Source organism: Stigmatopora nigra, chromosome 10 (assembly GCF_051989575.1).
Source record: "Stigmatopora nigra isolate UIUO_SnigA chromosome 10, RoL_Snig_1.1, whole genome shotgun sequence".
Lineage (NCBI taxonomy): Eukaryota > Metazoa > Chordata > Actinopteri > Syngnathiformes > Syngnathidae > Stigmatopora > Stigmatopora nigra.
The window spans coordinates 7,699,628-7,727,174 of NC_135517.1; the positions used below are offsets into that span (position 1 = coordinate 7,699,628).

General features: G+C 40.1%; 3 protein-coding genes and 3 long non-coding RNA genes across 9 annotated transcripts; 4 read left to right on the plus strand and 2 right to left on the minus strand.

Moving 5' to 3' along the window:
- The first annotated feature begins 245 nt into the window (after positions 1 to 245).
- ube2j2 (ubiquitin-conjugating enzyme E2, J2 (UBC6 homolog, yeast)) lies at positions 246 to 5,006 on the plus strand. Its single transcript, XM_077727127.1, has 7 exons — positions 246 to 413; positions 1,253 to 1,383; positions 2,496 to 2,536; positions 3,189 to 3,291; positions 3,398 to 3,536; positions 3,727 to 3,807; positions 3,892 to 5,006. Exons 2-7 carry the CDS (start codon positions 1,253 to 1,255, stop codon positions 4,180 to 4,182), a joined length of 786 nt encoding a protein of 261 aa, XP_077583253.1. The 5' UTR covers positions 246 to 413; the 3' UTR covers positions 4,183 to 5,006.
- Positions 5,007 to 6,242: 1,236 nt separating this feature from the next.
- On the plus strand, positions 6,243 to 7,694 carry LOC144203293 (uncharacterized). Its single transcript, XR_013327650.1, has 3 exons — positions 6,243 to 6,355; positions 7,400 to 7,477; positions 7,567 to 7,694. It is a non-coding gene; the product is annotated as an uncharacterized LOC144203293 (long non-coding RNA).
- A 979-nt stretch (positions 7,695 to 8,673) lies between these two features.
- Positions 8,674 to 11,340, minus strand: LOC144203273 (uncharacterized). Of its 2 annotated transcripts, XR_013327647.1 has the most exons (6): positions 11,139 to 11,340; positions 10,871 to 10,959; positions 9,486 to 9,529; positions 9,098 to 9,184; positions 8,918 to 8,986; positions 8,674 to 8,841 (listed from the first exon to the last, which is right to left on the minus strand). It is a non-coding gene; the product is annotated as an uncharacterized LOC144203273 (long non-coding RNA). The 2 variants fall into 2 exon arrangements; XR_013327646.1 differs by lacking the exon at positions 8,918 to 8,986 and having other exon boundaries at positions 11,139 to 11,337.
- A 354-nt stretch (positions 11,341 to 11,694) lies between these two features.
- On the plus strand, positions 11,695 to 13,808 carry LOC144203272 (uncharacterized). 2 transcript variants are annotated; one of them, XM_077726657.1, is made up of 4 exons: positions 11,695 to 11,830; positions 12,748 to 12,902; positions 12,995 to 13,330; positions 13,506 to 13,808. In XM_077726657.1, exons 2-4 carry the CDS (start codon positions 12,889 to 12,891, stop codon positions 13,585 to 13,587), a joined length of 432 nt encoding a protein of 143 aa, XP_077582783.1. In that variant the 5' UTR covers positions 11,695 to 11,830; positions 12,748 to 12,888; the 3' UTR covers positions 13,588 to 13,808. The 2 variants fall into 2 exon arrangements, with proteins under 2 accessions (XP_077582783.1, XP_077582784.1); XM_077726658.1 differs by lacking the exon at positions 11,695 to 11,830 and having other exon boundaries at positions 12,455 to 12,902.
- Positions 13,809 to 15,469: 1,661 nt separating this feature from the next.
- On the plus strand, positions 15,470 to 17,199 carry LOC144203071 (uncharacterized). The gene is made up of 3 exons (XR_013327610.1): positions 15,470 to 15,907; positions 16,089 to 16,415; positions 16,582 to 17,199. It is a non-coding gene; the product is annotated as an uncharacterized LOC144203071 (long non-coding RNA).
- Positions 17,171 to 27,305, minus strand: hipk1b (homeodomain interacting protein kinase 1b). 2 transcript variants are annotated; one of them, XM_077726316.1, is made up of 18 exons: positions 26,952 to 27,305; positions 24,916 to 25,649; positions 24,606 to 24,797; positions 24,345 to 24,526; positions 24,143 to 24,266; positions 23,931 to 24,050; positions 23,723 to 23,809; positions 23,435 to 23,619; positions 23,060 to 23,210; positions 22,801 to 22,987; positions 22,585 to 22,703; positions 21,295 to 21,429; positions 20,188 to 20,348; positions 19,827 to 19,898; positions 19,364 to 19,534; positions 19,069 to 19,280; positions 18,868 to 18,980; positions 17,171 to 18,783 (listed from the first exon to the last, which is right to left on the minus strand). In XM_077726316.1, exons 2-18 carry the CDS (start codon positions 25,645 to 25,647, stop codon positions 18,304 to 18,306), a joined length of 3,423 nt encoding a protein of 1,140 aa, XP_077582442.1. In that variant the 5' UTR covers positions 25,648 to 25,649; positions 26,952 to 27,305; the 3' UTR covers positions 17,171 to 18,303. The 2 variants fall into 2 exon arrangements, with proteins under 2 accessions (XP_077582442.1, XP_077582443.1); XM_077726317.1 differs by lacking the exon at positions 21,295 to 21,429 and having other exon boundaries at positions 20,188 to 20,345.
- Positions 27,306 to 27,547: the final 242 nt, after the last annotated feature.

Here is a 27,547-nt window from a genome sequence, read left to right on the forward strand (position 1 = left end):
GATGGTAATGTATGATCAAACTAATTACTAAATGTTTTAGTACTGATAATTAGTGGCTTTGTACTTTGAGCAAAAGCACAAAGTACAAAGCAAATCAAAGTAAATGGAATTATCAATATATAATCTCTCCTCATAATTTGGATAGGTTACCAAAATGTAAAATCCAAGTTTATCCCAATAATGTAAAATAGACTAGATACACCGCCACACCCAAAGAGGGCGCTAAATAACGTTTTGAGCATTTTCACACGCTACGAAGAATAAATCCGGAAGTATGTGCTTTCGTTTCTGGCTTCTGCTTAAGCTAACGTTCGCGTCTTCTTCGCCCTACTGATCTGAGATTTGTCCTCTAAAATTCAAGCACTTTCTCGTATCCAGACCCGATTTAACGTTTTGCTGGGGTCTGAGAAGAGGTATGTCCAACCCAACACACGATGACAAAATCCATCCAAGTTGACAGCCAACTGGTGTTTATAGCGCCACGACTGCTAGCATTTGCCACCCAAACGTAGCCGTGGCCTGTGTTAGCCTCCGGTCGCTAATGGGCATTTACACACTGGCGATTCGTCTAAGTGTTTTCAAAACATAATAGTTTATTCGAGGTGTCGATTAACTAGATCGTTGGAGCCGATTAAAGGAGGCTGGCTTTTAGCTAAGTGTTCATGTTGGATTACGCAGCCCCCGCCCCCCCTCGACACTTTCTTGAATGCCATCGCACGTCATCGTAACGAGCATTGAGTGACGCAACGATAAAAAAAAAGTCTTATACTTATTTGTTATGTTAACATTGGAACGTTGCTTTGGTTTCCTCTGCGCCACTTGGTTTACGAGGAACTTGTAAAGATGCGCGATTCAACATGTCAAGCAAGAATGATTGATGCTTATTCATGTTAAATGTTTTCAAGCACACATTGTTGTGTTAACATTTTTTCATTGTATCCACCTGATTTCAGGTAGTATAGTTTTATTCAACAACATTTGTCATAATCATTAGTGATCCTTCATTTTCTAGGAAAACAGTTCCTCTTTTAATTTTAAACAATCTGAAATCAAGATGCTCATATGCTGACATTTGTAGGTAAAATGTGGGAAATATCACGATTAAATCATGATGAATAAAAGGTTTGTGCTTGTCATTTGCCAGGATCATTGCAGATAGCTACTCGTTTGGCCATTTAATTAAATAGAAACAGAGCATGTTTGTTTATTTATTTATTCATTTACATCATGACAATTCTTTTTACACCAACAGATGAACAACAACGGGAAGAAGAGAGCTCCAACCACAGCTACTCAGCGACTTAAGCAGGATTACCTCCGGATAAAGAAAGACCCTGTGCCTTACATCTGTGCTGAGCCTCTCCCCTCCAACATTCTAGAATGGTACACTCTTCCCTTCGCAACAAACCTTACTTTTCAATGATAGTAATATTATTTTAACCATTAAAATTTAACATACCAAATGAAGTCTTGGCAAGAAAATGGAAAAAAATTATGCAAGCTAGTGCTCTCTTTCTCACACCAAAGAAACTTGTTTTTGCTACTATTATTTCCATAGAAAAAAATGTTATTGAGCCAAACCATTTTTTTGTTCATCTCTACACGTTGCTCTAGAAAAGAGGATAATACGGTGGTACCTCGACATAAGAGCCCCCCACCCACATACGAGTAAATTTGCGGGCAAATAATTATCTCTTGATATGAGACAAATTATAAGATACTAGAAAGCCAGGTGGCCAAGACATGAGAGGATTAGAAGCAATAATAACTATTTTCCAATCCAATATCCTGTTTTTAGTGTTTTTTTTCCAGAGGGTTGGAACGAATTAATTCGTTAATTTCATTTCAATGGGAAACGTTCCCTCGAGTTACGAGGAGATCGACATACCAGTTCAGTTCCGGAACAAATTAATCTCGTCTCTCAAGGTACCACTGTATTGCACAATATACTTTTCATCTCGCACAGCAGTATTACACAACACAGTGTTTTAAAACAATTTTACTAGTAGGAGCGTGTGTCTGTATGGAAAACCCTGTGAACCAAGGAAAACTGTTGCGTCAGTGTAATATAGAAGAATTGTTTGTTTTTCCAGGTGTAATCTTTAGTTGTGGCACGCCTTTTTCCTCTTATCATCTGCCACTTCATTATTTACAATTCTTTTCAAGCATTAAAACGTGACTGTGTTACTGCCCTAAATGCACATGTGCACAGTCCTGGCTGGGCAAAGGTGAAAAATAGGAAAGGAAAAAAAGATTTGAGTCGAACATCCACCTTGTGTTGGTCTCTATTGTTTTGGAATTTGTTTTAAAGTCAGAAGGGCAGACTAAAGTTGCATTAAACTTCAATTATTTTCATGTTAAGACTTGCCTCAAGTGTATAATTTGTGAGCAAAGTGAGCTCACAGATTGGCAAATGTTGTCTGTCTTCAAATGCGACAATACAAGCAATTTTTATGTTATAAATATTATAAATATGGCCTTGTTTTCACTTGCAGGCACTACGTTGTGAGAGGTCCTGAAAAGACACCATACGAAGGTATAAACCTACTCAGAAGTTTATTTGTAGTCTCTTGGACGATGTGGTTGTTGATCAAGCATAACATAAATGGTTTCTGTCAGTCACAGGAGCCACAATTAATACTTCTAGTTAAATGTGGCAGCACAACCCACAGGATTTTGCGGTTCGACCAAAAACGGAAAATTATGCGTCAACTGGTTTTATAATGTCACCAAAGATTGATGAACAGGTTCACTGGATCTACCGCTTCCAACGAAGCCAGTCCAATGACACTAATTGAGCGGAATCAGGACGTGTATATACACGTCGTTTCAGAGCAAGCTTTTGACTTACAGAAAGAGCAAAGTGAAACTAAATGGAACATGAGCCTTAAGGGGAAAACACTTTCTTAATTATCAACTGTAAATCTATTGTTATTGAATATAAAATTCCACAAAAGTTTACTTAATCTGGATTTTTTTTAATTGGGTTTTTGAACATTTATTTATTGACAATTTTTTTCTAGAGGAAGCGCAAATAACACATACTTTGTCAACCACTGTCTTAGAATAGATTTTTTTCAGCTTTTTTTCATTTCTCAAACGTCAGTAGTGTTTTTTTGTGTTTTGTTTACTTTTCCCATGTAATTCAACCAAATTATTTTTTTCCTATCCATATTTGTTTCTTGTAGGGGGTTACTATCACGGAAAGCTCATATTTCCTCGGGAATTCCCATTTAAACCACCCAGTATCTACATGATAACACCCAACGGCAGATTTAAATGTAACATAAGGTAAGAAGATCCTTTTCTTTGTTTGGCAGGGGTTCTTTTCTTACAGTGGTGTTTTTTAAAAAAAATAATATGCTGTGCCTTAACAATGCGTACTCTTCCCCCACAGGTTGTGTTTATCCATCACAGACTTCCACCCAGACACGTGGAACCCGGCGTGGTCGGTGTCCACCATCCTCACAGGTTTGCTCAGCTTCATGGTGGAGAAGGGCCCCACCTTGGGCAGTATCGAAACCTCAGACCATACGGTGAGCTCAACTCGTTTGTGTGTGTGTGAGAGAGACAAAAGGAGCCTGATCAGGAGGATGCCTGACGGGTGAATGACATTTCAATGGGATTGTTGATTTAATAATGTACAAGAAAACTGGTCAGTGCACAAAGTGAACTTCTCAGTCAAGTTCAGCATGTAAAGGCTATGCCCCTCCTCCTCCTCCCCAGAAAAGACAACTGTCAGCCCAAAGCCTCGCCTTCAACCTCAAGGACAAAATCTTCTGTGAACTTTTCCCTGATGTTGTGGAGGTGAGAAATCTTCTCAGTTCTCGTTCTGACCCGGACCCCCGCTTTCCTATTGGTCTGAATCGTGTTTTGTCTGCCGTCAACTAGGAAATGAAGCAAAAGCAAAAAGCACAGGAAGAGTTAAACGCACGCACACAGCCCCTTCCCTTACCGGACGTGGTCCCCGACGGCGACCCCCAACAGGTCCACTATGGTCTCCCCGCCCTTAACGGAGGTCCCATCCCTCTGGGAGGCGGCAACCCCGCTCAGGGCCTGCAGCAAGCCAATCGCAACCATGGACTTCTAGGTGGCGCTCTAGCCAACCTGTTTGTGATCGTGGGCTTCGCCGCCTTTGCCTACACGGTCAAGTACGTGCTGAGGAGCATAGCGCAGGATTGAGAGCCGGACAAACGTCAGGGGGAGGACGGGGACGTATGGTCCCGAGAGCGCCACGGGCTCCGCACGAACCGAAAACAGTACGACCCGGACTAAAGGGGAGGGAGGGATCGGTGGCGGAATCAAACGCGGCTCATGGGTTGTGGACTCCAGTCGCTTCTGTGGACTGGCGTCTCCAAAAAAACACTTTTCCTTCCTCCTCGGTAAAACGACATTTCTTCCGGAACGGTTATTGTTTTTATTCGTTTCTGCTGGCATAGAGTTTACACAAAAAAGGGAGGGGCCAACGCCACCATCTTTGTTTGAAAAGAACTAGAGGCAAACAACAATCACCTGTTTACCTTCTCTTATGCTGTTTGTATTTCCGTCAGAATTGTCTTTACTTTTTTTTTGCTGTTTTTAATCTCACCGATGATAAATATCTACCCTTGAATCTGTTTACCTGAAGCACCAAAGGAATGTCTTCATAGGAAATTCCAGCGAGCCGTTGGGGCGCACGCCCCCAGCGTTTTCCAGCCAACCCATGAGCCCAATATGTCGCCAGTCGGGACCAGTGCCGTTGGGAAATGCTTTAGCTGACCACTTTAGCGACGCTCTGCCCGCGCCCAATTTGTAGACGTGGGAGGAGAATCAACATTTTCTTTAAAATGTGTATTTTCTTTCAGATCAATCTTGTCGTTTTAATTTATAGACAAAGCCTTGGAGTGCGTAGCCGGAAAACATGATAAAGTGTCCATCATTGTACATTTGTCCATCGCGTTTATTAGTGAAGCTAGTGGACTTCTTTTTCAGCACCGACACTTCAGAAATAAACAAATCTAAATGGACTTTGCTTGTCATCGTATGGCCAAACAACCTTCATGCTTCACTTCCTCTTTTTAGAAGGAAGGCAAATCAATAAGACTGCTTGGCCACCTAATGCAATTCATACTGCACCTTTTTTTCCATTTTCAATAGCAATAGGCATTTCTGAGACTGGTTTCCAATTTCGTTTCCTTCGAAGTTTCACTTCAATTAAGTCATATAAAAATTATGCTTTCTGCCAATTGCAATACAATAAGAATAAAAACATTACTAGTAAAGATGTTGAATTGGGCGTTAGGTCATAACAGTACTAGTCTCGTGAGTACTGGTATCAGATAGCCTATCCACACAATAGATTTAGGCAATAAATCATCATTGATGATGATTATTGGAAAACATAATACAGTGTTCCCTTGCTACTTCGCGCTTCAGCTACCGCGGACTCAGAGCTTCGTGGATTTTCTTCAGGATTTTTTTTTCAAATCCCGGTTGGGACACATTTTCACTTAGTTGTTTCTGTGTACTTCTTGTCAAGAGACTCAAATGATCACAAAGGAAAGTGTAGTCACTTGGTGGCGCAGGGGTTTGTTCACTGGACTCCTGCCTGGGAGACCTGAGTTCAATTCCTGGTTGGGACACTTTTTCACTTAGTTATTTCTGTGGACTTCTTGTCAAGAGACTCAAATGATTACAAATTAAAGTGTAGTCACTTGGTGGTGTAGTGGTTAACTCACCTGTCTCCCATCTGGGAGACCTGGGTTTGATTCCCAGTTGAGACACTTTTTCACTTAGGTATTTCTGTGGACTTCTTGGAAAGACACTGAAATGATTACAAAGGAAAGTGTAGTCACTTGGTTGGCGCAGGGGTTAGTTCACAGGACTCTGGTCTGGGGGACCTGGGTTCAATTCCCGGTCGAGACTCTTTTTCAATCGACGATAATAAAAATCCTTGATCATTATGTAAAAAAAAAAAAAACACAGAGTTATTGTTGGGTTTCTTTTTTAATAAATTATATCTAAACCACCACCAGATAACTTGTTTTTCTTTCCTGCATAGGAAAAATGGATTTTATCATCCTGATAAAGCTTTGGTTATCAGGGAGTTTTAGATGTAAGTATTTTTGATTGGTATTTTTATTGATGTATAGGGGAATTCCATAGATGAGCACCAAGATCCTCACTTTACTGTATGAACGTGGTAATTGCAAAATTACGCCACGCCACAGGAGGGCAGTAGTTGTTGGCTGCAACAAAAAAGAACAGCTATTGTGCGTAGGCCAACCAGCTGTTTAAATTTGGCACATGCGCTGTACCTCATTCTTTCAGGAAGCCATCTCACTTCCGGCGGTCGAGACACATGTATCCGAACGAGGTAAGTTCTCTTGCGTTTTACGGTCATAAGTGCGTTTTATCACGCCATCGTGAGACTTATTATTAGTAATCGATTGAGCCCAAAACGCCGGTTAATCTGTTACTTTAATGCCAGCTTCAACACACCGTCGACAATTGAAGTTTGAAATCCTTTTCCTCTCCAGATGTGTGCCGCATCTGACTAGCTATTTTAGCATTAGTGACACGACGACACTTTTCATTTGGCTTTAATCGTATTGTCCTTTTTCTGTCCATTATTCCGTCGTGTAGAAATACTTTTAATCTAATCAAACAAAGTCGAGATGTCAATGTAAGTATAGTTAGTTTGATGGGTAGATGACATCCAGTGGCACGACTTGTGTTGTATGTAAACCGATTTCACACTTAACATTATTGATGCAAAATAGTGATGTCAACTTTCTTATAACTGTTATCGCTACTGTGTATATTTAATCGCCTTATCTGTACTAAACGCCTCAATTTTTAATTGTTCTGATTTCACTCTAAACATTATTGATGCAAAAATAGTTATGTCTACTTTCTTCTAACTGTTATTGCTACTGTGTATATTTAATCACCTTGTCTGATAAAGGGAAAAGAAAAGCTCAACACGGCGCACTAGCTTATTTTCATTTATCAGCTTGATCGTATATTAATAAGTTTTTTGTCAGATTTATCAGCATGAGTATAGTTAGTTTGATGGGTAGATGCTCTCTCCTAAATTACATCCAGTGGTACAACTAATGTTGGATGTAAAGATAGATTCCACCACGAGTGCCATTTCCAATTTATAATTGTTCTGATTTCACACTATAAAAAATATTGATACAAAAATGGTTACGTCAACTTTCTTCTGTTATTGCTACTGTGTATATTTAATCGCCTTGTCTGAAAAGGGTAAAGAATAGCACGTAGCAGTCACTAACTTATTTTCATTCATTATCTTGATTGTATATTATTAAGTTTGTTGTAAGATTTCTCCATTTTGCAATAATAGTTTTGCAACTCCCAACTAGTTTGGTTAAATCAAGTTCTCTCTTTTTAGCATCCGGATGCAGCTCTTCCAGAGTGTCCAGAACACACGCCCTCGAGGTTAAAGGAGAGGAGATTGGGCCAGATCAAGGTAAAATGAATTCCAAAGAAAACATTAAGCCTTTTTGGTGAATCTTAATTCTTTATATTAAGTTTTGTTTTCTTCTTTGTACACATCAGGTCCATGTCACTTGTGACTTATCTGCACTTCAGAGATGACTGGCAGGCTTCTCAAAGGTTAACGTATTTGTTTCTTGCAAAGTATCCAAGTCTTCATCCAAACTAAATAAAAGCTTTAAATATTATAATCTTGTGGAACTCCATGATGTGATATCTGATCTTTATGGTGAGGTTTCACTGAACATAAGTTGGTGTTGTGACCTCTTATATCGGTAAAGTCCACAAGGATATTATTAAAGATTAGAAACTTCATTTGTTAAAGTAGATTTTTCTTAAGTCAATTTCCCAAGTACAAGACTAGTGTTTATTCTTTCTTCAAGTGTTTACTCCCCTTGGTTTTAAAAAAAAAAAATCCTAAATATATATTATTTCTCCAGCTTTATAAAAAAAATATTCTAAGTGTTAACTGCTCCAACTTTCTTTTAAAATATGGTTTATTCCTTCAGCTATGAAAAAAAATGTTAAATTCCCCTTGGTTTTAAAAAAAAAAATTAAATCCTAAATATATTATTTCTCCAGCTTTTTAAAATAATATTCCAAATGTTAACTGCTCAAACTTTTAAAAGTTTATTTCTCCAGCTTTTTGGAAAAAAAAAATCTAAATGTTTATTGCTCCAACTTTTTAAAAAATATTATATAAGCTAAATCTATATACCCACAATTTTTGGATAATCAATTTATTCTCCCAGCTTTTTTGTTCTAATTTTTATATTCATTCCCCCAGCTTTTTTACCTACAGATTCCACCATCTTTTTTTTCCCAATTTTTTTGCCTAAGTGTTTATCCCCCCCAGCATTTTAAAAAAAATATTCTAAGTGTTTATTGCCGTTTTTTTGTTCATTTTTTTTTCTAAGTGTTTATTGCCCTTTTTTTGTTCATTTTTTTTCTAAGTGTTTATTGCCCTTTTTTTGTTCATTTTTTTTCTAAGTGTTTATTGCCCTTTTTTTGTTCATTTTTTTCTAAGTGTATACTGCCCTTTCTTGGTTCTTTATTTTTTTTATTTAATTTTTCTAAGTGTTTTTTGCAAATTTAAAATGTTTATTTGTAAATAAAATATTTTAACTTTGATTGTGACTTGCATCTTTTGTTAAAGACAAAACACATGCATACATTTAAAAGCTTTTATTTTGAAAAACTTGAACAAAATAAAGTAATTCCTCCAGTCACCAGCAGGAAATACAGGAAATAGAAGCTCCAGCTTTTATTTTGAAAAAGTTTGTAGATTGGTTCCCGTTGGTGGTCCAGCATCGTAAAAAATCGAATCTTCTCCACCCCCTGGTGGAGAAGATTCGAAAATTGAAAAAGGGGGGTTAGTACACAGTTAGTTCAAAAAACAATGAGAAGGGCTCACCTTTTATTTTGAAAAAATGAAGTAGTTCCTCCTGTCACCAGCAGGAAATCCAGAAAATAAAAGCTCCAGCTTTTATTTTGAAAAAGTTTGTAGATTGGTTCCCTCTGGTGGAGAAGATTCGAAAATTGAAAAAGGGGGGTTAGTACACAGTTTGTTCAAAAAACAATGAGAAGGGCTTACCTTTTATTTTGAAAATTGTCAGACTGGTTCACAATCCAGCAGAGAAAAAATTAAGGCATCTGAGACTATCTGTTCAATGGTGGAATTCTGTAAAACAAGAAGGGGTCAATACATGAAGTTTAGGACAACTTTTATTTTGAAAAATGCATAGATCGGTGCTGGCTATTAAACCAACACCAATCTATGCATTTTTTTCAAAATAAAAGGCAAGACCTTACAAATGGTTGAGTAAAAAATATATTCACAAGGGCTTACCTTTTATCTTGAAAAAAATGCATAGATCAGTGCTGGATGTTACACCAGAATTAATCTACATTTTTTTTTTCAAAATAAAAGGGAAGACCTTGCGAATGTTTTTTAACTTAACCATTTGCAAGTGAGATTTTACCAGAATCAGGGAGTGGTGTAGTCCATCTCGACTTGGGTGGAATTCTGGAAACAAAAAAAAGGGTCAATATACAAAGTGAAGTAAAAAAAAACATTTGCATAGATCAGTGCTGGATGTTACACCAGAATCAATCTATGCATTTGTGTAAAAATACATTCACAAGGAAGGTTTTACCAGAATTGGGGAAATCTTTTATTTTGAAAAAAATAAAACATTTGGGGCTAAATACTTGAATGCCTTGAGTTTTTCAGTCAATCATTTAAAATCTATTCATTCTTAAAATGCTTGTTTTTCTCTTACACCAAGAAAAAAAGTTATTTTACCATACACGAGTCAAAAATGACCCCTGCACTATGGTTGAATAAATCCCTCACTTATATTTTGTCAAAACCACATTTAAAACTAAAAGTTAAAAGATCCAAGCCCTGAGGTCTTTAAGAAAGTTAATGGGGTAAAAGTACATGATTGTTTTAATCCATCAAATATTAGCGGTTCCACTACATGGCAGATTATTTATTTAAATTCAGAAAAATGTGAAAAGCTACTTCTCTATTTGCCATTATAGTATTTATTTTAAAAATTAAATTCAATATGCATAAACCTACCTTAAATTTTTCCTTTATCGCAACATGTCTGGTCTACATTAACCATGATAATTAAGGGATTACCGTTTAGCCTAGAGGTCTTTGAGAAAGTTAAGGGGCTAAAATTATATAATGTATTTAAGTGCTCAGTGCCACTGAATGGCAGACTACTTTTTTAAATTCAGAAAAATGTGAAAAGCCACATTGAAACTCAAGCAGAAGCTACTCTTCACTTGCCACTATAGTATGTTTTTTTTAATTAAATTCAATAGGGATGACCCTAATTTAAATTTTTCCTTTATAGCAGCCATGTCTTTTCTACATTAACCACGATAATCGAGGGATTACTGTTTAACCCTGAGGTCTTAAAGAAAGCTAAGGGGCTAAAATTATATTATTTATTTAAGTGCCTCGTGCCACTACATGGCATATTACTTTTTTAAAATCAGAAAAATGTGAAAAGCCACACTGAAACTCAAGCAGAAGCTACCCCACTTGCCACTATAGTATTTTTTTTAATTAAATTCAATTGGGTTGACCCTACTTTGCGGTTTTTCCATTTATCACGGTCCACATTAACCGCGATAATCGAGGGATGACTGTTAAATCCTTTCGCATCCACTAATGCATTTGTGTGGTTGACTTATCCACAGATTTTTGCAATTAAAAAAACGCAAAGTCATTTAGTGATTTCATTCAAAATTGAACGAAAAACGAGCCAATTGCGCAAATCCTTAAATACTGAAAGCTGACGTCTAAATGTTAAACGGGGAAAATCGGAACTATTTAAAAATGACCCACTTGGTTATGGCGTCGACGAGTTGATCCTTTCTGGTCGTTTCGGCCACATTCTTGATGTTTCCCAGTAGTCAGTGGTGCTCGTTGAGGGACTGAAACACACAAAGGAATGATTAGTTTTAAAACAAAGAGCGATCGGTAACGCAATGCAGCCAATTTGTTTGCAAACATTTTGCCCTCATGGCTGCATCACGCTAACGGAGCATGCTACCGTCAACGATCACTCTTAAGATGAGAACCGGGGCTTCGAAATCCCCAAACGACGACATACAACATGTGCAGCAACGTCTAGTGAGAAGTTTGACAGCCATTCTTCGTCAAATCGTCAGCTCTGAGCAGCTCTGCAGTACACGCCCGTGCAGTCTCAATCGCCATTTTGCTGGATGACATCGACTATTTGAACTCTCACCTCGGCCACGCCCATTAAACATAGAAAAACACAAAATAGAAATTGTTTTCATAATAACGTGCATTAGTCAGTGTGTGTGTGTGTGTGTGTATGTAAAAGGTTATATTCCGAACGTTTTATCCAAGGAAATGGGGTGAAACACTTAGTCAGTTTTTGGACAAAATGCTTCATCCACCATTGAAGACTTATTAAGTTAAACACTTAGGGATTTCAACTTATTCTTTTAACTGAATATTTGGAAAATCTTTGCCGGCACTGGGAATTGAACCCAGGAACACACAGGTGGCAGACTGATGACTTAGCCACTGGGCCACCAACCTGTAAGAGAAAGCAGTAGTACTTATACTTTTATCCAAGGAAATTGGGTGAAACACTTTGTCATTTTTTGGACAAAATGCTTCATCCACCATTGAGACTTATTAAGTTAAAAACTTAGGCATTTTAACTTATTATTTTAACTGAATAATATTGTGAAAATCTTTGCCTGCGCTGGGATTTGAACCCAGGACCTCATAAGTGACAGACTGATGACTTAGCCACTGGGCCACCAACCTGTGAGAGAAAGCAGTAGTACTTGTAAATTTATCACATTCTTTTACCTGAATAATATTGGGAAAATCTTTGCAAGCACTTGGAATTGAACCCAAGACCAAAGAAGCAGGAAACTGATGACTTATCCACTGGGCCACCACTCTCCAATATTAGACAGTAGTATTTGTTGTTTTGTCTCTTTTCACACCCAGATCATACTTAGTCCTTTATTGTACCTTCAAGTGGGAAAAGTTAGGTCAAATTACAAAGCAGAGCAAACCAGGATTTGAACCCCAGTCTGCAGAGGTGGGAGGCCAATGACTTATTCACTGGGCCACAGGCTCCCTGAAGTAAGCAGTTGTATTTATTGTTTTGGCTGTTACGAATATTGGTATATTTAGGCTTTTTTTTTTTTTCAAAACACTACATAGTGTAGTAAGGCTTTTTTCTTAAAAAAAAAAAAAAAAAAAAAAAACAAGATTCAAACCCTGGCCTCCCACTTGAAAGTCAGGTGAGTCAGATTTTTTGGGGAAAAAAATAAAAATAAAAATACAAATATTACATTGAGACAACATATTTTACTGTTTTTTTGTTATAACATGAATTTCACTCTACCCGTATTCTATATGGTGTACTGTATACAGGGGGGTAAAAAAAATTAAAATCTTTTTTTTTCTAAATTAAATTCAAATTAAGCATTTTTGAAGGGGCACCCCTACTTGGCGGAAATTCACATATCCCGGGTGGTCCCGGTCCCCATTAACCGCGATAACCGAGGGAACACTGTAAATGGAAAATGAAACAATGTAAATGTTAATCAAAGTTCTCGGGAAGCACACGCAAGCAAAGCTTCCTGATAAGATTAAGCAGGAGGAGGTTATTATTGTTCTCGGCTGGCTGAACAGCATTCTTCAAGGAACTTTCTTTTTCCACTGAGGAGTATTCCTTGGAAGTGGGCTGACGTTGTGTCACGTGTCGTGAGCAGGCAGGTCTGTAAAAGTCGCGCGTGCGACTGCAGCAATCAGAACTCACCTGAGATACTGCAGCACTCAGAACTCACCTGAGATACTTCAGCGATAACATGGACAATACCAAGTAAGCTCCAAAGATAGTCTCTTGTCTCTATCATAGTTGAGTGGCTTTTAAGGAATTAAATGTATTAAATGACATCTGTCTTTTTTCCCAAGGTGTCACAACGCTGGGTCAAATGAAGATTTAGAGTGCGTGGTGTGCTGCTACGAGTACTCGCACACTCATCGGACGCCGCGCCTGCTGCACTGCGGTCATACCTTCTGCGTACCTTGCCTAGACAAACTGGCCAATGAGAACGGCATGATCCGGACCATCTGCTGCCCTCTTTGCCGTTGGATCACCTGCACACCGGCCACTTTGACCCTGCCTCGGGCCTTGTGGGTCAATGCTGAGATCTGGAATCAGGTGGCGGAAAAACAGCAAAGGGAGAGGAGGGTGAACAGAAAGGAGGTCCCACAAAGGGCTCTGAACAAGCAGCTCATAAGACCAACGTAAGTAGAGACCATTGCTTTATATTATAATGTTTTATAATCATAACTTACAAGCAATTTATGAAACATAACTAGTCCTAATGTGCCCTATAAGCTCCACTCAGGAATATGTTTACAAAAGGCGTTTCATTTACTCACAATATGACTAACTTTCTTGCTTTGTTTCTCTCTCCAGTTTGGATTCCAATCATGCTGTTGTTAAGTCTGCATTCCGAAAAATGTTTACGGCGCATCAGCAACGTTTGCCAGCCCACTGACACTTTTATTGTCTTCTGATGTTTCATTTTGAAATATGTTTATAGAACCTGTATGTATTTATGCACATGTTTAATGTTGTAAATAGATTTTGAAGAGCCAAATAATGGATGTGGACTGAATTGTTCAGCATGGTGTCTTTGTTTACATATACATAATTTACACCATAAATAAGAAAAAAAATCCTGTTTTTGATTTCTCTTCAAGTTCATGAAACTTTTTCTTGAAGGTACTACAATAAAATTGTATTATTGTGACTTCTGCTTTATTTTTTAATGATAGAAAAACTATGAATACATGACATATTTTACTACTAATCTGAGGACAGGGGAGGCTTAGGTATGGATCCCGAGAGGTGGTGGTCTCTTTTTTTTATGTATTTAGTGAGAAAAAGGCTTTAGTACTATACTGGTCATTTTTTAAAGAAAATAAAACCTCACTAAACATGGTCATTTTTTGATTTTGGAGTCTCTCTGCCTCTGCAGTGGTCAAAAAGAAAGCAAAACAAGCCATCTAATATCCATTTTTTATCCTCATGTGGGTTTAATGTCACTTGCCTTTTGCAGCAGGATTATTGCCCTTCCTGATGTTGATAGGAAATACCTACAAAAACATACAAAATGAAAAAAAAAAAAAGATGCATCAAAGGCAATGTTACCTCATAATGTCATATTTACAAGGCTATCCGACATATGCGGTAAGTTCCTTACAATATATAAAGAACACGTCCCAAGGCTAAACGTCCTGCGCTCGGCATTTGACGCTTCTAACGTCATCATAATCATATCTTTATTTCAAATATTATTTCACTTCCCGAGAATGTCCTGAGAACCTCAAACTGTATCTTTTACTGTGCTGATAACAGCAAGATCTTAATTTTATACCATGTAAATAGTATAGTAAGGCTTTTATTTGTTTTAAAAAAGACCATGCATATCAAAGCTTTTATTTGTTTTTTTTTTAAATAGATCATGTATATCAATGCTTTTATTTGTTAGAAAAGACCATGAACAGTAAGACTAACCTTAATATAATGCCATCTATAGTAAGGCTATTTTTTTCATTAAAATAAATAAAAATAAATTAAATACTATGTATAGTTTAGTGAAGATCAGATGTTAACATTCTTACCGCTAGAGGAAAGAAAAGACCCTACTGCAAGGCATAATATGATATTCATTGATTCATTTTCCATACCACTTATCCTCAAAAGGGTCATAGAGGGTGCTAGGAGCAATATAGAGTGACCAAACAGCCTACCAGGCATATTTTTTGGGATGTCGTGGGAAACCGGAGCCCCCGGAATAAACCCATTCAAGCACGGTGAGAACATGCAAAATCCACACAGTAAAGTCCAAACCTGGAATCTAACCATCAATCCCACAACTGTGAGGCCAATGTGTTAACCACTGAGCTTTCAAGCCTCCTCATGATATTACATTTAAATGAAAATAAATCTACATGGCACGTTTTCTCCTATTTATCTAAGTTGAACACATCTATACTTTGGTGCAAAGTCTTTTTTTTTCTTATTATCTTCAGTCACATGTTTATATTAATAATAATATATTGCCTCGGCCGCACAGCATAGTCGAAACCAGGATGGAGGAAGCAAAAAAATAAAAAATAAAAACAGAAGGGAGTGCTTGCACAACTTAGTAGTTCAATGCAAAAATAATCATCCAAAATAATAAAAGGTGGGACAAAGTTCACTTAATAAAACAACACATAACAAAGAAGTAAAACATTACTCACGTGACCAAGCAATACTCCTACAAAACACGTGCCAGAACCCAGAGGTTTGTTTGAATACACATACAGGGCTTGAAGACTAATTAATGACAAACACCTGGGTCACTTAAGGGAAGGGAAGGGAAGCCAGGAGGGACATAACAGGAAAACAAGTAAATATGTATAGACAAAAATGAATTATATTGGCTGCTGGAACCTGTTTATAAGGCAAAAGAATAAAAAAAAACTGTTAAGGGCTCATGTATGACATGAAATGGAACCACACTTACTTCCATGTGACCACTTGTAATGTGAAGGAGCAAAGTTTGCAAATAAAAATGTCAGCAAATAAATCACCCTGGAAGGCTGTTAGAGGTTATTTCTTACTCTTGATAACGGTCAGGTGATGGCAACCCTGTTGTGAGGTGAATGGTGTTAGTCATGACGCTGTCAAAAAAAGACTTCTCTGGAATTCTGCAGTGTGTCACGTGACATAAATAAACAATGGTGTGGCATAAAAGAAGGACGGCAAGCAACCGTCTAACCAACGCTGAACTAACTTCATACTGCAACAACACTTTCAACTGAAAAGTAAGTACCTGCTAACATAGTATCTAAAATACACATCATGCAAGCATTTTGGTAATGACATTTTTTTTTTAAATCACATTAACCATTCATAAAATACACATGTAGATTACAATAGATTACCCGGAACATAACTTTCAATGCCAATCAAATGAGTGTAACATAAATTGTCATGTGCAAACAGACTGTCAAGTGACCACAGCATGTCGCCAACTGAAAATCTGGAGTGTGTGGTGTGCTTTCACGAGTACTCGCGCAGTCAGCGGGTTCCCAGATTGCTACACTGCAGTCACACCTTCTGCGTTTCTTGTCTGGAGAAACTAGCCAGTGTGGACAGTGCCAGCCGAACCATCTGCTGCCCCATGTGTCGTAAGATCACCACCTTTCAAAGCAGTTTGGACCTGGCCGAGGCATTGTGGGTGAACACTGAGATCTGGGATCAGATACCAAAGGAAAAGTCCAAGAAGAGGAAGCAAGACGAATCGCTGGAGGAGCTCATGAGGCCAATGTTGTAAGTAGAACACTTCTCGTCTATATAACAACACATTAACTGTAGTGATAGACATCCAAATCTGCTGATTGTTTCTAGACAAAATGGATTGGCCATTAAGTTCATTGTCATCATTCATCGTGTTGAAGTCTAAAAGTCAAAAACAACTCTTCTTTCTCCTCCACAGCTTGAATTCAGATGGCACTCCTTTAAAATCCACGCTGCAAAAAGTCTTCAACTGTTTTATTATGAATGCGATGATCCATGATGGTCCTTTAGAACATATTAGATGTTAGCCCACATCTTATTCTTTGTATCAAAGTTGTTTCTGTACATTATCTAATGTATTTTATTTTTTATTTTGTTATCAAATGTATTTTCTGGTATTGTGTAGTATAAAGTCAAAATACAAAAAAAAATCCAGTTTGCTCTCTGGTATTATATCCCATATAATAACCATACAGAATTAGACGATGTATATATTTCAAACAGGATCTCAACTTTCACGCATTCAATGTGTTTTTGTCACACCTCGGTTCTCAAGTTCCTAAAAAATATAGGTCGAATTGTCTATGTGGGTTTAGGTCCTCCAAATGTGACATTGCATTAGGTTAAACTCAACATTAGTATTCTATTTCACTCAGGTGCTGTCATTGGTGTCAATAGATTTCTAAAGCATTTAGACCGGAGGGCTAGCACTGATTTAATGAGTATGTCATAGGGTTAAATTGTTGTTTAGCTTTAAAAGTTTTGATTGAAAAGAAAAAAAAATGGCATTGTGTAGGTGGTACTTTTATTGCAAATAGTGATGGTGGAATATAGAGCTGAAACATTTCCCTGAATTAGTTCTACCAAGTAGATTCTTTCACTACTATAATAAGGTCAAATTACAGTAAATACTCAGACATTACAACACAAAATGATGCAAACAACAGGGAAGGACTGGCTAAAAAGCTTTTTAGAACCCACAGTAAGCCTAAGTCTTCATCGCAGTCACCTGAAGGAAACATCTCTCTTCTGCAATTGCTGAATGAATTAATATATATATATAATATATATAATGTATAATATATATTATATATATATATATATATTGTAAGATACATAGCCAGCTTCTTACATGACATGAAGTAATAAACCTTTCAGATCATATGCAAGAATCCACAATTATCAAGGAAAGGTATATATTTTTTCTTACATAAAAACTGGCCTTACTCAAACCCATAATGTTTCTAAAAAACAGTGGCTAAAGGATGTTGCATTTAATTGCTATGGTGATTCATTTCATATTTTAAGGATGAACAATCACTTCCTTTTTGCCCCTTTGAAACAACCCCAAAAACGATTTTCATATCACTTGCCAGCCTTTTCTCACTCATCATAAATACATTCTGTTAAAAAGAAAAGCACAAAATCAAAAAACCTATTGCATGGTTCATCTGGCCTAAAACAGTCACTACATAAACACATTAGCACATGTGCACATAAATTAACAATGAGCCATCACATCTGGGCCAACTTCCGCAGCTTAAACCCAACGCCGACATCTTCCCATCTTACGCAGACGAAACATAAATTAAACAGAGCAAAAAGAGACGAGATCAAGTACAGTTATTATTAGGTTCGCTAAAACACAGGGAGTGAGTGAGTGGATTAGTGTCAGCTAGTCCTTCACTAGCTTGGGAGGGACGCTGGCCTAAAAGTGCCGTCGCAGCTTGTGACAGGAGCAAGGTCTCTCTTCACAAAGAAACAAGAAGCACAACGCCTAATAGGAAGGAAGTGGGTGAAATATGGGGATAAGATCATGTTTCCTCAAGGAAAAGTATCGTGATGAAAAGCAGCAATCGGATAAGTGACAGTCGTCCCTTGGTGGTGCTATGTAAGACAAGGAAGAGGGGCGGGGGGTATCTTATAGGTAGGGGTACTGCGCCAGACGTCTGGGGCTTAGCTGGTAGGCAGCGTATGCCTCGGCTCGTGGCGTCACGCTCACATAAGGAGAGCCAGCGGCAAATTGCTGCTGATAGACCGCCGGGAGGCCGTGCAGAAGACTGCTGACGGACTCCTTGCGGCCACTCGAGTCTCTCCTGGAGGAGGAGGAGGAAGAGGAGGATGCGTACGCGGCCCCGTAAGCCGAGGGCGAGTGTCCGTGGCCACCGTGGCCGCGGCCCAGCAGCTGCTCCATGACCTGAGAGGCAGACGAGAGGGCGGTGGAGGCCGGGTACGTGTACAAGCCGGGCCCGGCGGCCGACACCGAGGCCAGCGCCGACACCTCGGGGAAGCTGTAGTGGGACGCCGAGGCGGCCGCCGGGAAGGTCTGCTGGCGGCGCAGGGACGAGTCGCCGTGGGAGGCCCCCATACGCTCCTGAGATGAAGACACCAAGGGCTGGACCTTTGACAAGTAACGCAAGTGTCAGTTAGCAGGTGGGTGGGAACCAGCGGCCCTGTGTGGACTTGGCATAAAAAGCGGCCTGACCTGGCTGAGATTCAAGGGGCGGGACTGGCTCAGCATCAGACCATGTCGCTCTGGGCCCTCCCCTGAATTACTTGGTTGCTGATGAGACATTCTCTTAGGTTTCATATAGTTCACTGGTGGGGAAAAGGGGAACAAAAACGATTGAAAAATCACATCAGCTACTGACACTTTCAATATACGAACGCTTTTTTTTTTTTTTACCAGTCTCCGGGCGGCTACGTGAAGCCATGCCTCTCTCGGGCGCCTGAACTTTGACCGAAGGCGCCACCACAGCCAGAGATTTAGCCTGACGAGAGGCGCCGGCTGCGTTAAGTGCGCGGGGGCGCGGGGTCAGGGGACTGGCGGTCGACGAGTCAGAGTCGTGCACGGTCACGCAGCTGATGACGTTGGTGCGCTGGCCCAATGTGACGTTGCTTCAGAAGAGGAACGGCGGAGTTCAAAATCTGCGAGTTGCTGGGTCAAATACCCTTTAAAAGGGGGCTCATGGGAGGCTCACCTGGCTGGATGAAACTTCCGCTCATCTTCGGTGTCGGTATCGCTGTGGATGGTTATGATGCTGACTGCCGGGCTGGGGGTGTCGGAGATGACGATGGGCTGAGACAAAGTGGCCATGAGGCTGGATGAGGTCACGGCATTGGCGCTGAGCACCGATGCAGTGGAGATACCCCTAAACACAAGCAGAAGGAAAAAAAATGAGTCGCCTGAATAAGTTCATAAAGACAGTCAGTGTTTAAACCACATGGTGGAAATTGGGGAACAATAGTAAAATATTTTAATATCTCCAGCGGCATTTTCATTTCAGATTAAAAAAAAAAAAAATTCTGTCTCATTATGGGACAGCATTATAAATGAGAACCTGTTCTCCATGATCTTACTGGGTCAAAAAGAAAGACAGCTTAATTAAATAAATAAAAAGAAAAAAATGCAGAATAAAACTCTCTGCTCTCTTTGTTACTGACCTGTTTCTGTTTTCGCCTCGTCTGGCTTTGACCTTCTTCCGCTCTTGTTGTGTTTTGGTTTGTGCTGTGCTCCTAAAAAAATAAATCCAAAGTTAAAAAAAAATGATTGCAGTGTCATTGACAATGAAAAGTCGCAATAATGTAGGCCCGTTGCATCTATTTTCATGTACAGTTCAATTAGTCTGTCACTAGTAGACATCCAATCAATTGCAACATTTGGCTGTATCCCTTCTCAGTTCAAATAGATTGGATGTCTATTGTCATTTAATACAGCCAATAAATGAATTGAAATGATCAAGAAGAATAAAGAAGCTTTTAAGTTTCCCCCCTTTGCTTTGGGAAAACCGTTAGGTTGACATACCTCCAATTGTGCCCCTGCTGAGCGGTGGCCTCTGAGTGATGGGAGTCCCGTGGCGACTCAGCAATATTTGCCTGGTGAGCAGAGCTGTGGATGGCCATGCCCGGGACCTGTTGCCACGATGATGGGATGAGGATTTGTTGCGTTCCAGTGGGCCAGGCCTGCTGGGAGAAGTGGCCCACGGGTTCACATTTCAATCAAGGTAATATCGATTTAACATTTTGGCAACTAAACAAAAAGTCAGGCAAATGAGGCCATGCTTCGAAAATCGACCAAAAGACAATCCTAGAGCCAGTCTCGGGGTAAGGCAAAGCACCAGATAAGTGAGCAACCTTCCCCGAGCCATTCCCTTATTTTTAGCACGGCCTGCTAACAACTCAACAAAATGAAATCATGCAAAGCACAAACACGGAAGCACTGGAAACAGATCAGGATGCGCAAAACCAAACAAATCATGGTGCCTGTTAAAGAAGAAACGGGAGTTAGTCGTTTTTTTCTTTTGTTAACTGACAACAAGAGTATGTCTGCAGCATGCCATACGTTGTGGGACTGAAATAGAAAGTATGTCAGAGTGAAATTGTGGGGAGTGCTTTGGAAGCACACACCATCCTGAGCTGAAACCAAAAAGGAGGACAGGATATGAGAAGCTTCAAGCAAAGCGCAGAACAACTCAGAACCACATGCGCTCCATGCCCTTAGCACACCTAAGGGGAAAAAGTGGGAGAATGTCAGCGTGAGTGAATGAAGTAAGGAGTGGGGGGAAAAAAAGGTGGTAGTGAGGTGATATGTTTTTAACCAAAGTGCACCTAAAAAAAATAATAATAAACCGTCCGCTGGGCCCACAAGGGGAGTTCCAAACCAGCACACTTGATTTTTAGAACAAATATGTCTCCAAAATCATCTAAACTCCTATATATCTTAAGGCTTTTCAGTTGGGTACACAGTATGTGTTCTGTCTGATACAATGCACACACAATTAGTAATACTGATTTCAATGTGTATTGTAGAAATTGAGAGGAAGGCAAAGAAATGAAAAGAAAGTGGGACAGGGGATAGACGACGCCTGGTCGGTATGAAAGAAAATGCACGTGGTTCTTCGTGCTTCTTTACCAGCACCGTGGCTGTGTGCTCCAAAAGGGTGGGCCGACCCACCCCAGTACCTAGCCCGACTGGTAGGGAATACTGGGAGGCTATGCCTGATGAGGGTGGGTGCAGGGTGGCCACCATCAGGGGTGTACAGGAACCCTGGAGGATGCGAGGGGGGGATAGGGGAAGTCAGTGAGAGAAAAGCATACGTCCTTTGTGGCTGCCGTGTGAGTTAGAGAGCAGATAAATCAAGCTGAACACGTCATATGCAATGTGAAGAAATTAGGGCCCATTGAGCTGAAACCCAAATGTGTGGTCAAATATGCCTAGAGTGGTCCTAAAGGATCACGCGATGAGCAATTCACTGTATTTAAAATATGCACAATTCCACACATTTCAATCTATGGCTAATAAATATTGGACATCTCATTTGCACAAGATTGCCAACAAGGCTTTAGGATTGCCCCCCAATTTTTTTTTCCGGCAACAATACCACTAAACATGCTGATATGTATCAGCACATTTAATAGTTCACAGAGGTGCAAGCAGATGAAAAATGTACTTGCGCTGTGACAAAATGAAAGGAAAAACCAAGCTGATTTAGACTGCAGTCTGGAGCCCTCCCTGGCTGCAGTTACAAATGATTTGTAAGTACAAAGTGTATTATGCTGAAGTAGAAAGGCAATCAGGGCACTAGTTATTTTCCCACTTCACGGGACAAGGAAGCCAAAACACTGACTCTCTGGTTCACATATGAAATGAATGAAACCAGTGCAAGTGATGTGGGTGACACATGATGACACAGCAAATTACCAACTCAGAATTCAGGGCACAAACAATATTTTCTTATACAAAATGACAAATCCTGCCACGAAAATAAGCCCACATCAGTGAGAAAACAGCTCAGCAATCAAATACTGAGTGATATATGTAAGAGACAAATTAGAAGGTGTCTATTGACTGACCATTGTGCCATCAGAAATGTCATTTCTAAACTAAATCTGAAATATTACACTAAAAATTTAGAATACTGGAATAGTTTAGCAAATTAAAGACTGCTCTTAAAAGGCCATGGGTCACTGCTTCCTGACCAAGAGGGGAAAAAAACAATGAATTTTTCATTTTCAAACTGAATTTGTATCATGAAAATCAATTTCCAATGACATTAATTAAATCAGACAACGTAATTCATATGTCAATTCTTCAAATGAAGTATTTCAAATTCACGAGCAGTATTTAGAAATTCAAATTGAGTTTCTGATGGCACAAATCTCGGCCCATGCATTTCAGGAATGACGGCAGCCACCCAACTACCTGTGTGAGCATGCTGGGCTGGATCTGCAAGGACTGGGCAGGCTGGTTCTGAGGTACTATTGGAACAGAGTTATCCATCCTCACAGGGAAGGTAGAGCTCTTGCTTGATGACTGTAGCCCTGGAGATCATTTTAGCATGATTAGAATGATTAGCATTAAAGCAGGAAAAAAAGGTGAGGCCATGTTGTACCTCATCCACCACACTGCATCTCTTACCTTGAATGGTGGAAGGTGGGCAAACAATAAGAGTTTGCTGGAAGGGTTCTGCCTGGCTACATAGTCCAGCTGGACGAGTTGGAATAGGGACACTCTGTTGCGCCAGACCAGGAATGTTGATCGTGGCCTGCTGGTACAGAGCTGGCTGATAGTTTAACAAAGGCACCGCTCCTGCCGCAGAAGGCACCTGTAGGGCATCGACTTGTTAATACATTTAGAGGTTACGTCACAAACAAAAAAGAGATGGTGTTGAGCTCGCCTGGTTATGCTGGTTGAGTTGGCTACTGAAAGTAACAGTCAGGTTTCCTGCTGCAGCACTGGGAACTGCATTGGTGGAGTAGAGGGATTTGTTGCTGTCGTATGTGCTCCGGCGCTTGCAGATTTCCATGTTCTGGAAGCACGATTTGACGCTGAACAGAAAAAAAGGGGGGATATATTTATTTAAAAATAAATTTTGGAAAGGAAATTTGGAATCGAATGAAAATTTCATGGATCAAGTATAACCAGATATACTGTTGTGTGAAGCAAAATTCAAAATAAAATTAAAAAGCATGACATTTGAACAGATTTGTCAGCAGAACATTAAGTCTTATTCAGTGTTATTTTTACGATGGACTTTAGAAAGTACACTTACTGAGAGCTGTGTGGATAATCCATGAGGTGGCTCATGGTGACAAAAGGGTGACCGAGAGTCTTTGTAGGTGTGATCCGCTTGTCAGCGTCCAGGCGGAGCATCCTCTTTAGCAGGTCTATAAACTCTCTTCTATCAGCTTTCTCAGCCAGCATGTCAGTCCCCTCCAAATGGGACGAGAGGTTGACCTTGGAAAAACATATTCATATTAGAATGTTTTATCTAGTTTCCTTTTTAATTACGGGCGTATGAAATGTGCTTTCTCTAACAAAAAGTTATTCCTGAAATTACCTGCATCATGTCATCCAAACAGTTGAAGATGTATTTTCGGGCTTCCTTGGATTTGATGCCCATCTCCATTTCATGTTCGGATGGTGTCTAAAAATACATACAATCACGATTTCTCATTTCAAAGGGATTGATTGGAAGTTTTTAGCCATCAGAGGAAGCCCATGATTTAACAGAATGACCGACGGAATCATTGACATGCTATATTGACCTTGAGCCTCCAAAGTGGGTAGCTAGCATCTGGCCCTCGGTTGAAAAAGCGACTGGTTTTTGTGCCTGCACTCAGTAGGTACTCAGCTGGCAAACCTTGAGTCTGGGAAATATAGCGGATCTGGGGGAGAAAAAAAGGAAGGAACAAAAAACACATTTGTACATAATTTGACCAAGTAAAATGTTTATATGAGCATGACTTGTGAAACTGACTTGATCGTACTCCGAGGCTCCCGGGTAAAGAGGCCAACCTAGAAAGAGCTCCGCGATCACACAACCCAGAGACCACATGTCAATAGCCTCACAGAAGGGCAGACCTAAAATGATCTCAGGAGCCCTGCACAGGAAAGCAAGCATTTAGAAATACAAATATAGCAATGTCATTAAAAATACTGTTGGTCTGTCGACCTGATACCTGTAGTAGCGAGACTGCAAGTACGTTGAGCATACAGCCTTGGAGACGTGGCTAGCAGAGCCAAAGTCAATGACCTTGACCCTGTACGGCTGCCTGAGAGGGTCCACCAGCATAATATTCTCAGGCTTGAGGTCAGCATGAATTAGTCCCAAGCTCTTGAGCTTCATCAGTGCCGTGGCCACCTAAACACATGTGTTATCTTGAGTGCAACCCTTTTTTTTTTTTTTAATCAAACAAGTTTTGCCTGTGAGATCTTGATACCTGCTGTAGAATCGGTCTGATGTGGCGTAAAGGCAGCGGGCTGAACTTGCTGTGCTTAAGAAAGTCATACAAGTTCTGTTCGAGCATTTCAAACACCAAACAAGTATGTCCCTTGTGCTGGAAGCACTCGTAGGAGCGCACAAAGTTGTACTCGTCCGCGTTCTCTGCACTCAGCCTGTTGAGGATGCCCACCTGGAATTAAAAAAAAAAAAATGCATTTGTAGTATATGCCAAAGGAAGCTTGCGATACAAAAAATAATAACAATTTAAGTGGACATTACACATTTAATGAAACAAGATGAGATGTTACCTCAATTTGTCCCTGACGAGCGTACGAAGGATGATTTTTGAGTATCTTAATGGCCACAATCTCATTGGTGCCCCTCTTCCAGCACTTGGCCACTTGTCCAAATGTGCCCCTTCCCAAGAACTCCAACACTTCGTAGCTGCAGGACACCGAGCAAAGGATCTCGTGCTGCACCAGCTGATAGTCGCCTTCACCGTTGGAGCTACTACTTTTGGTGGTTGGGGCCGAGTGAGGTATGGATTGGCCCGTGCCGCCTCCTCCGCCGCCACCCGTACGTGTAGAGAAAGTGGCGGCGGGAGCGGACAGCTCCTCCAAAATCTGCACACTGCCGCAGCCACTGCCACTCCCCTCATTGGTCTCCTCCATCTTTCTCTTGTGCCCGTGTCTGTGTCCTCTGGTTTCCGAGGCCGGCTCCACGTGAGCGTAGGAGGACGAGGACACGTGCTCGGCGACGCGTCGACTGGAACCCCGAGGAAGACTACCGGTGCTGTCAGCTGCGCGAACCACCACTTGACCCCGAGATCCGGGGGCTGTCGGGGGGAAGACCAAGGACGGTGCAAATGGGGGGACGGCCATGGCTGGGGTAAAGGTATACGCCGACTGGCCCGCTATGGAACTGTAGGCTTCGGTAGTGGAAACGTCCCAGACATTGCTCTCCACCTTGAGCTTCTTCACACGGCAAAAGGCACTGGAGGAGATGGAGGGAGGCGAGAAGACTTGCAGTTGAGAGGTCATTGCTGAAAAAGACAAATCACATGTGTCTGAAAAATTTGCATAATCTACCATCTAACCTATAGCGCTGAAAAACAAATATTAAATCTAAAAGGTTAACAGGAAACCTTTAAAACTGAAATTAGAATTCCATGTAACTTTGTGCGAGAAACTGCCAACAACAACTTGGCTTGTCATTAGTCAATTGTTGGCAAAGACTCAAATTCACCCTGAGCACAATTAAGAGCCTAATAAAGCCAGAAGCATCTTTTTGGAATGTGGGCGAAGCACCACACAGGCACACGCAACGAAAACAGTTAAGTAATCTTCCCAAGAACCAAGATTAAAAATGAAGAAATCTAAATTGTGAGCCAACACATGAATTAGTCCATTAAATGGTTCTAAAGTACAACAAATTGTCTTTCCTGCAGTGTTTTGGAAGTCGAAGCTTCTCAGAATGTGCCACATTTTGGAAAGTTCTTAATAGAAGAATAAAATAAAACTAACATTTTAAGCAACCAAAAGAGGAACTGTGACACCACATCTTGTATAAAAAAAAAAAAAATGATTAGCAAGAGATTTCCCCAAACTGAACACTAGCCTTTCTGGCGAGAATTATAAAAGAAGGGCGTGACTCCTAACATGTTCTTGGCTTCGTTACACGAACAAATCTATTAGTCAGTATACATATCGACTGTCAGACTACTAATGTCTTTAGAAACTAGGGCAATCGGGAAAAAAATAAACCTAATAGCCGGCTGATTCTGCGTGAGGGCCGCTGCAAACTGCTTTAATCGGCGAAACCAGTCTGTTGGATTAGCCGGTGGCCTAGAAGACACCGCAACATTGTAATAACACATTGGTAACATCACTATTGTCCATGTACAAAATACACTAGTAAATTGAATTGATGTTAAAATCACAATGGAAAAATACGATATTAAGGAAAAAGAGTGATGATTTCAGACACATTTACAGCAGCAGCAGCAGCAGCGCCTTTACTCCATTGTGAAAGCGTTGACTTCGTAGACATGTCGGGCCCGAATTAAAACCCAGCCACGATCGAAACCTCCTAAATATAATTCCATCAGCAAATTAAGAGATGATATCCCTAGTGATTTTCGTGACAATAACTGGATATCAATACATGCATCAAGATGTTTGAGAGAATATCTTTAGCGCAACGACACTTAAGTCGTTTTTGCTCACTAACTGGCCGAATGTAACTTCAAGGAGGCACTCAGCGATCGCACACAAAAAAGACAAAAAACACTACATTGATCGTCGAAAGAAAATGAAGTGTTTTCATAGATGTGTGTGTTACATACCGGCTGTTGTGTTGTCACGGAGTATGAAAACGGCGTCGTCCGAGGATCGAGTCCCCACTGCGGTCCAATGGAGCAGATACCCGAGTAGCTTCCGCCTGCTAGCCAAAGATGCTAACTTTAGCTAGGCCTGCATTGTTTTCTCAGACGAGGGAGTGCTTGACAGCCGCAGAGCACGCAAGACCTCCACATTTACAACATCACCTGCCAAACATCGCTTTATACATTTATATTTAAAAGATCAGTGCTAAAATAAATCCATCAGTGGGTTAAAATATTCGTTAAAATCTACTATGAAGTGCTTCTACCTCAGGGAGAAAACCCCATTTTACACCGGAAAAAAACCCCACATCGCTATATCAGCTGCGATTCCTATGTCAGTTCCGGTGATTACCGTAATGTTAGTAGTTATACTTCTCAAGGCAAATCGAACCTGACTGAGCGTGCTATCGTGAAAATAAAAAATAAAAAACATTCTCTATATGCAAATAATAAATGCTGTAACAGTCTCTTCTATTCATAAAGTGCCTAATATCATTTGTTTTCTTGTTTTGAGTGGCAAATTCAAATGCGCATCTTATGCTTTACGGTAATGTGAT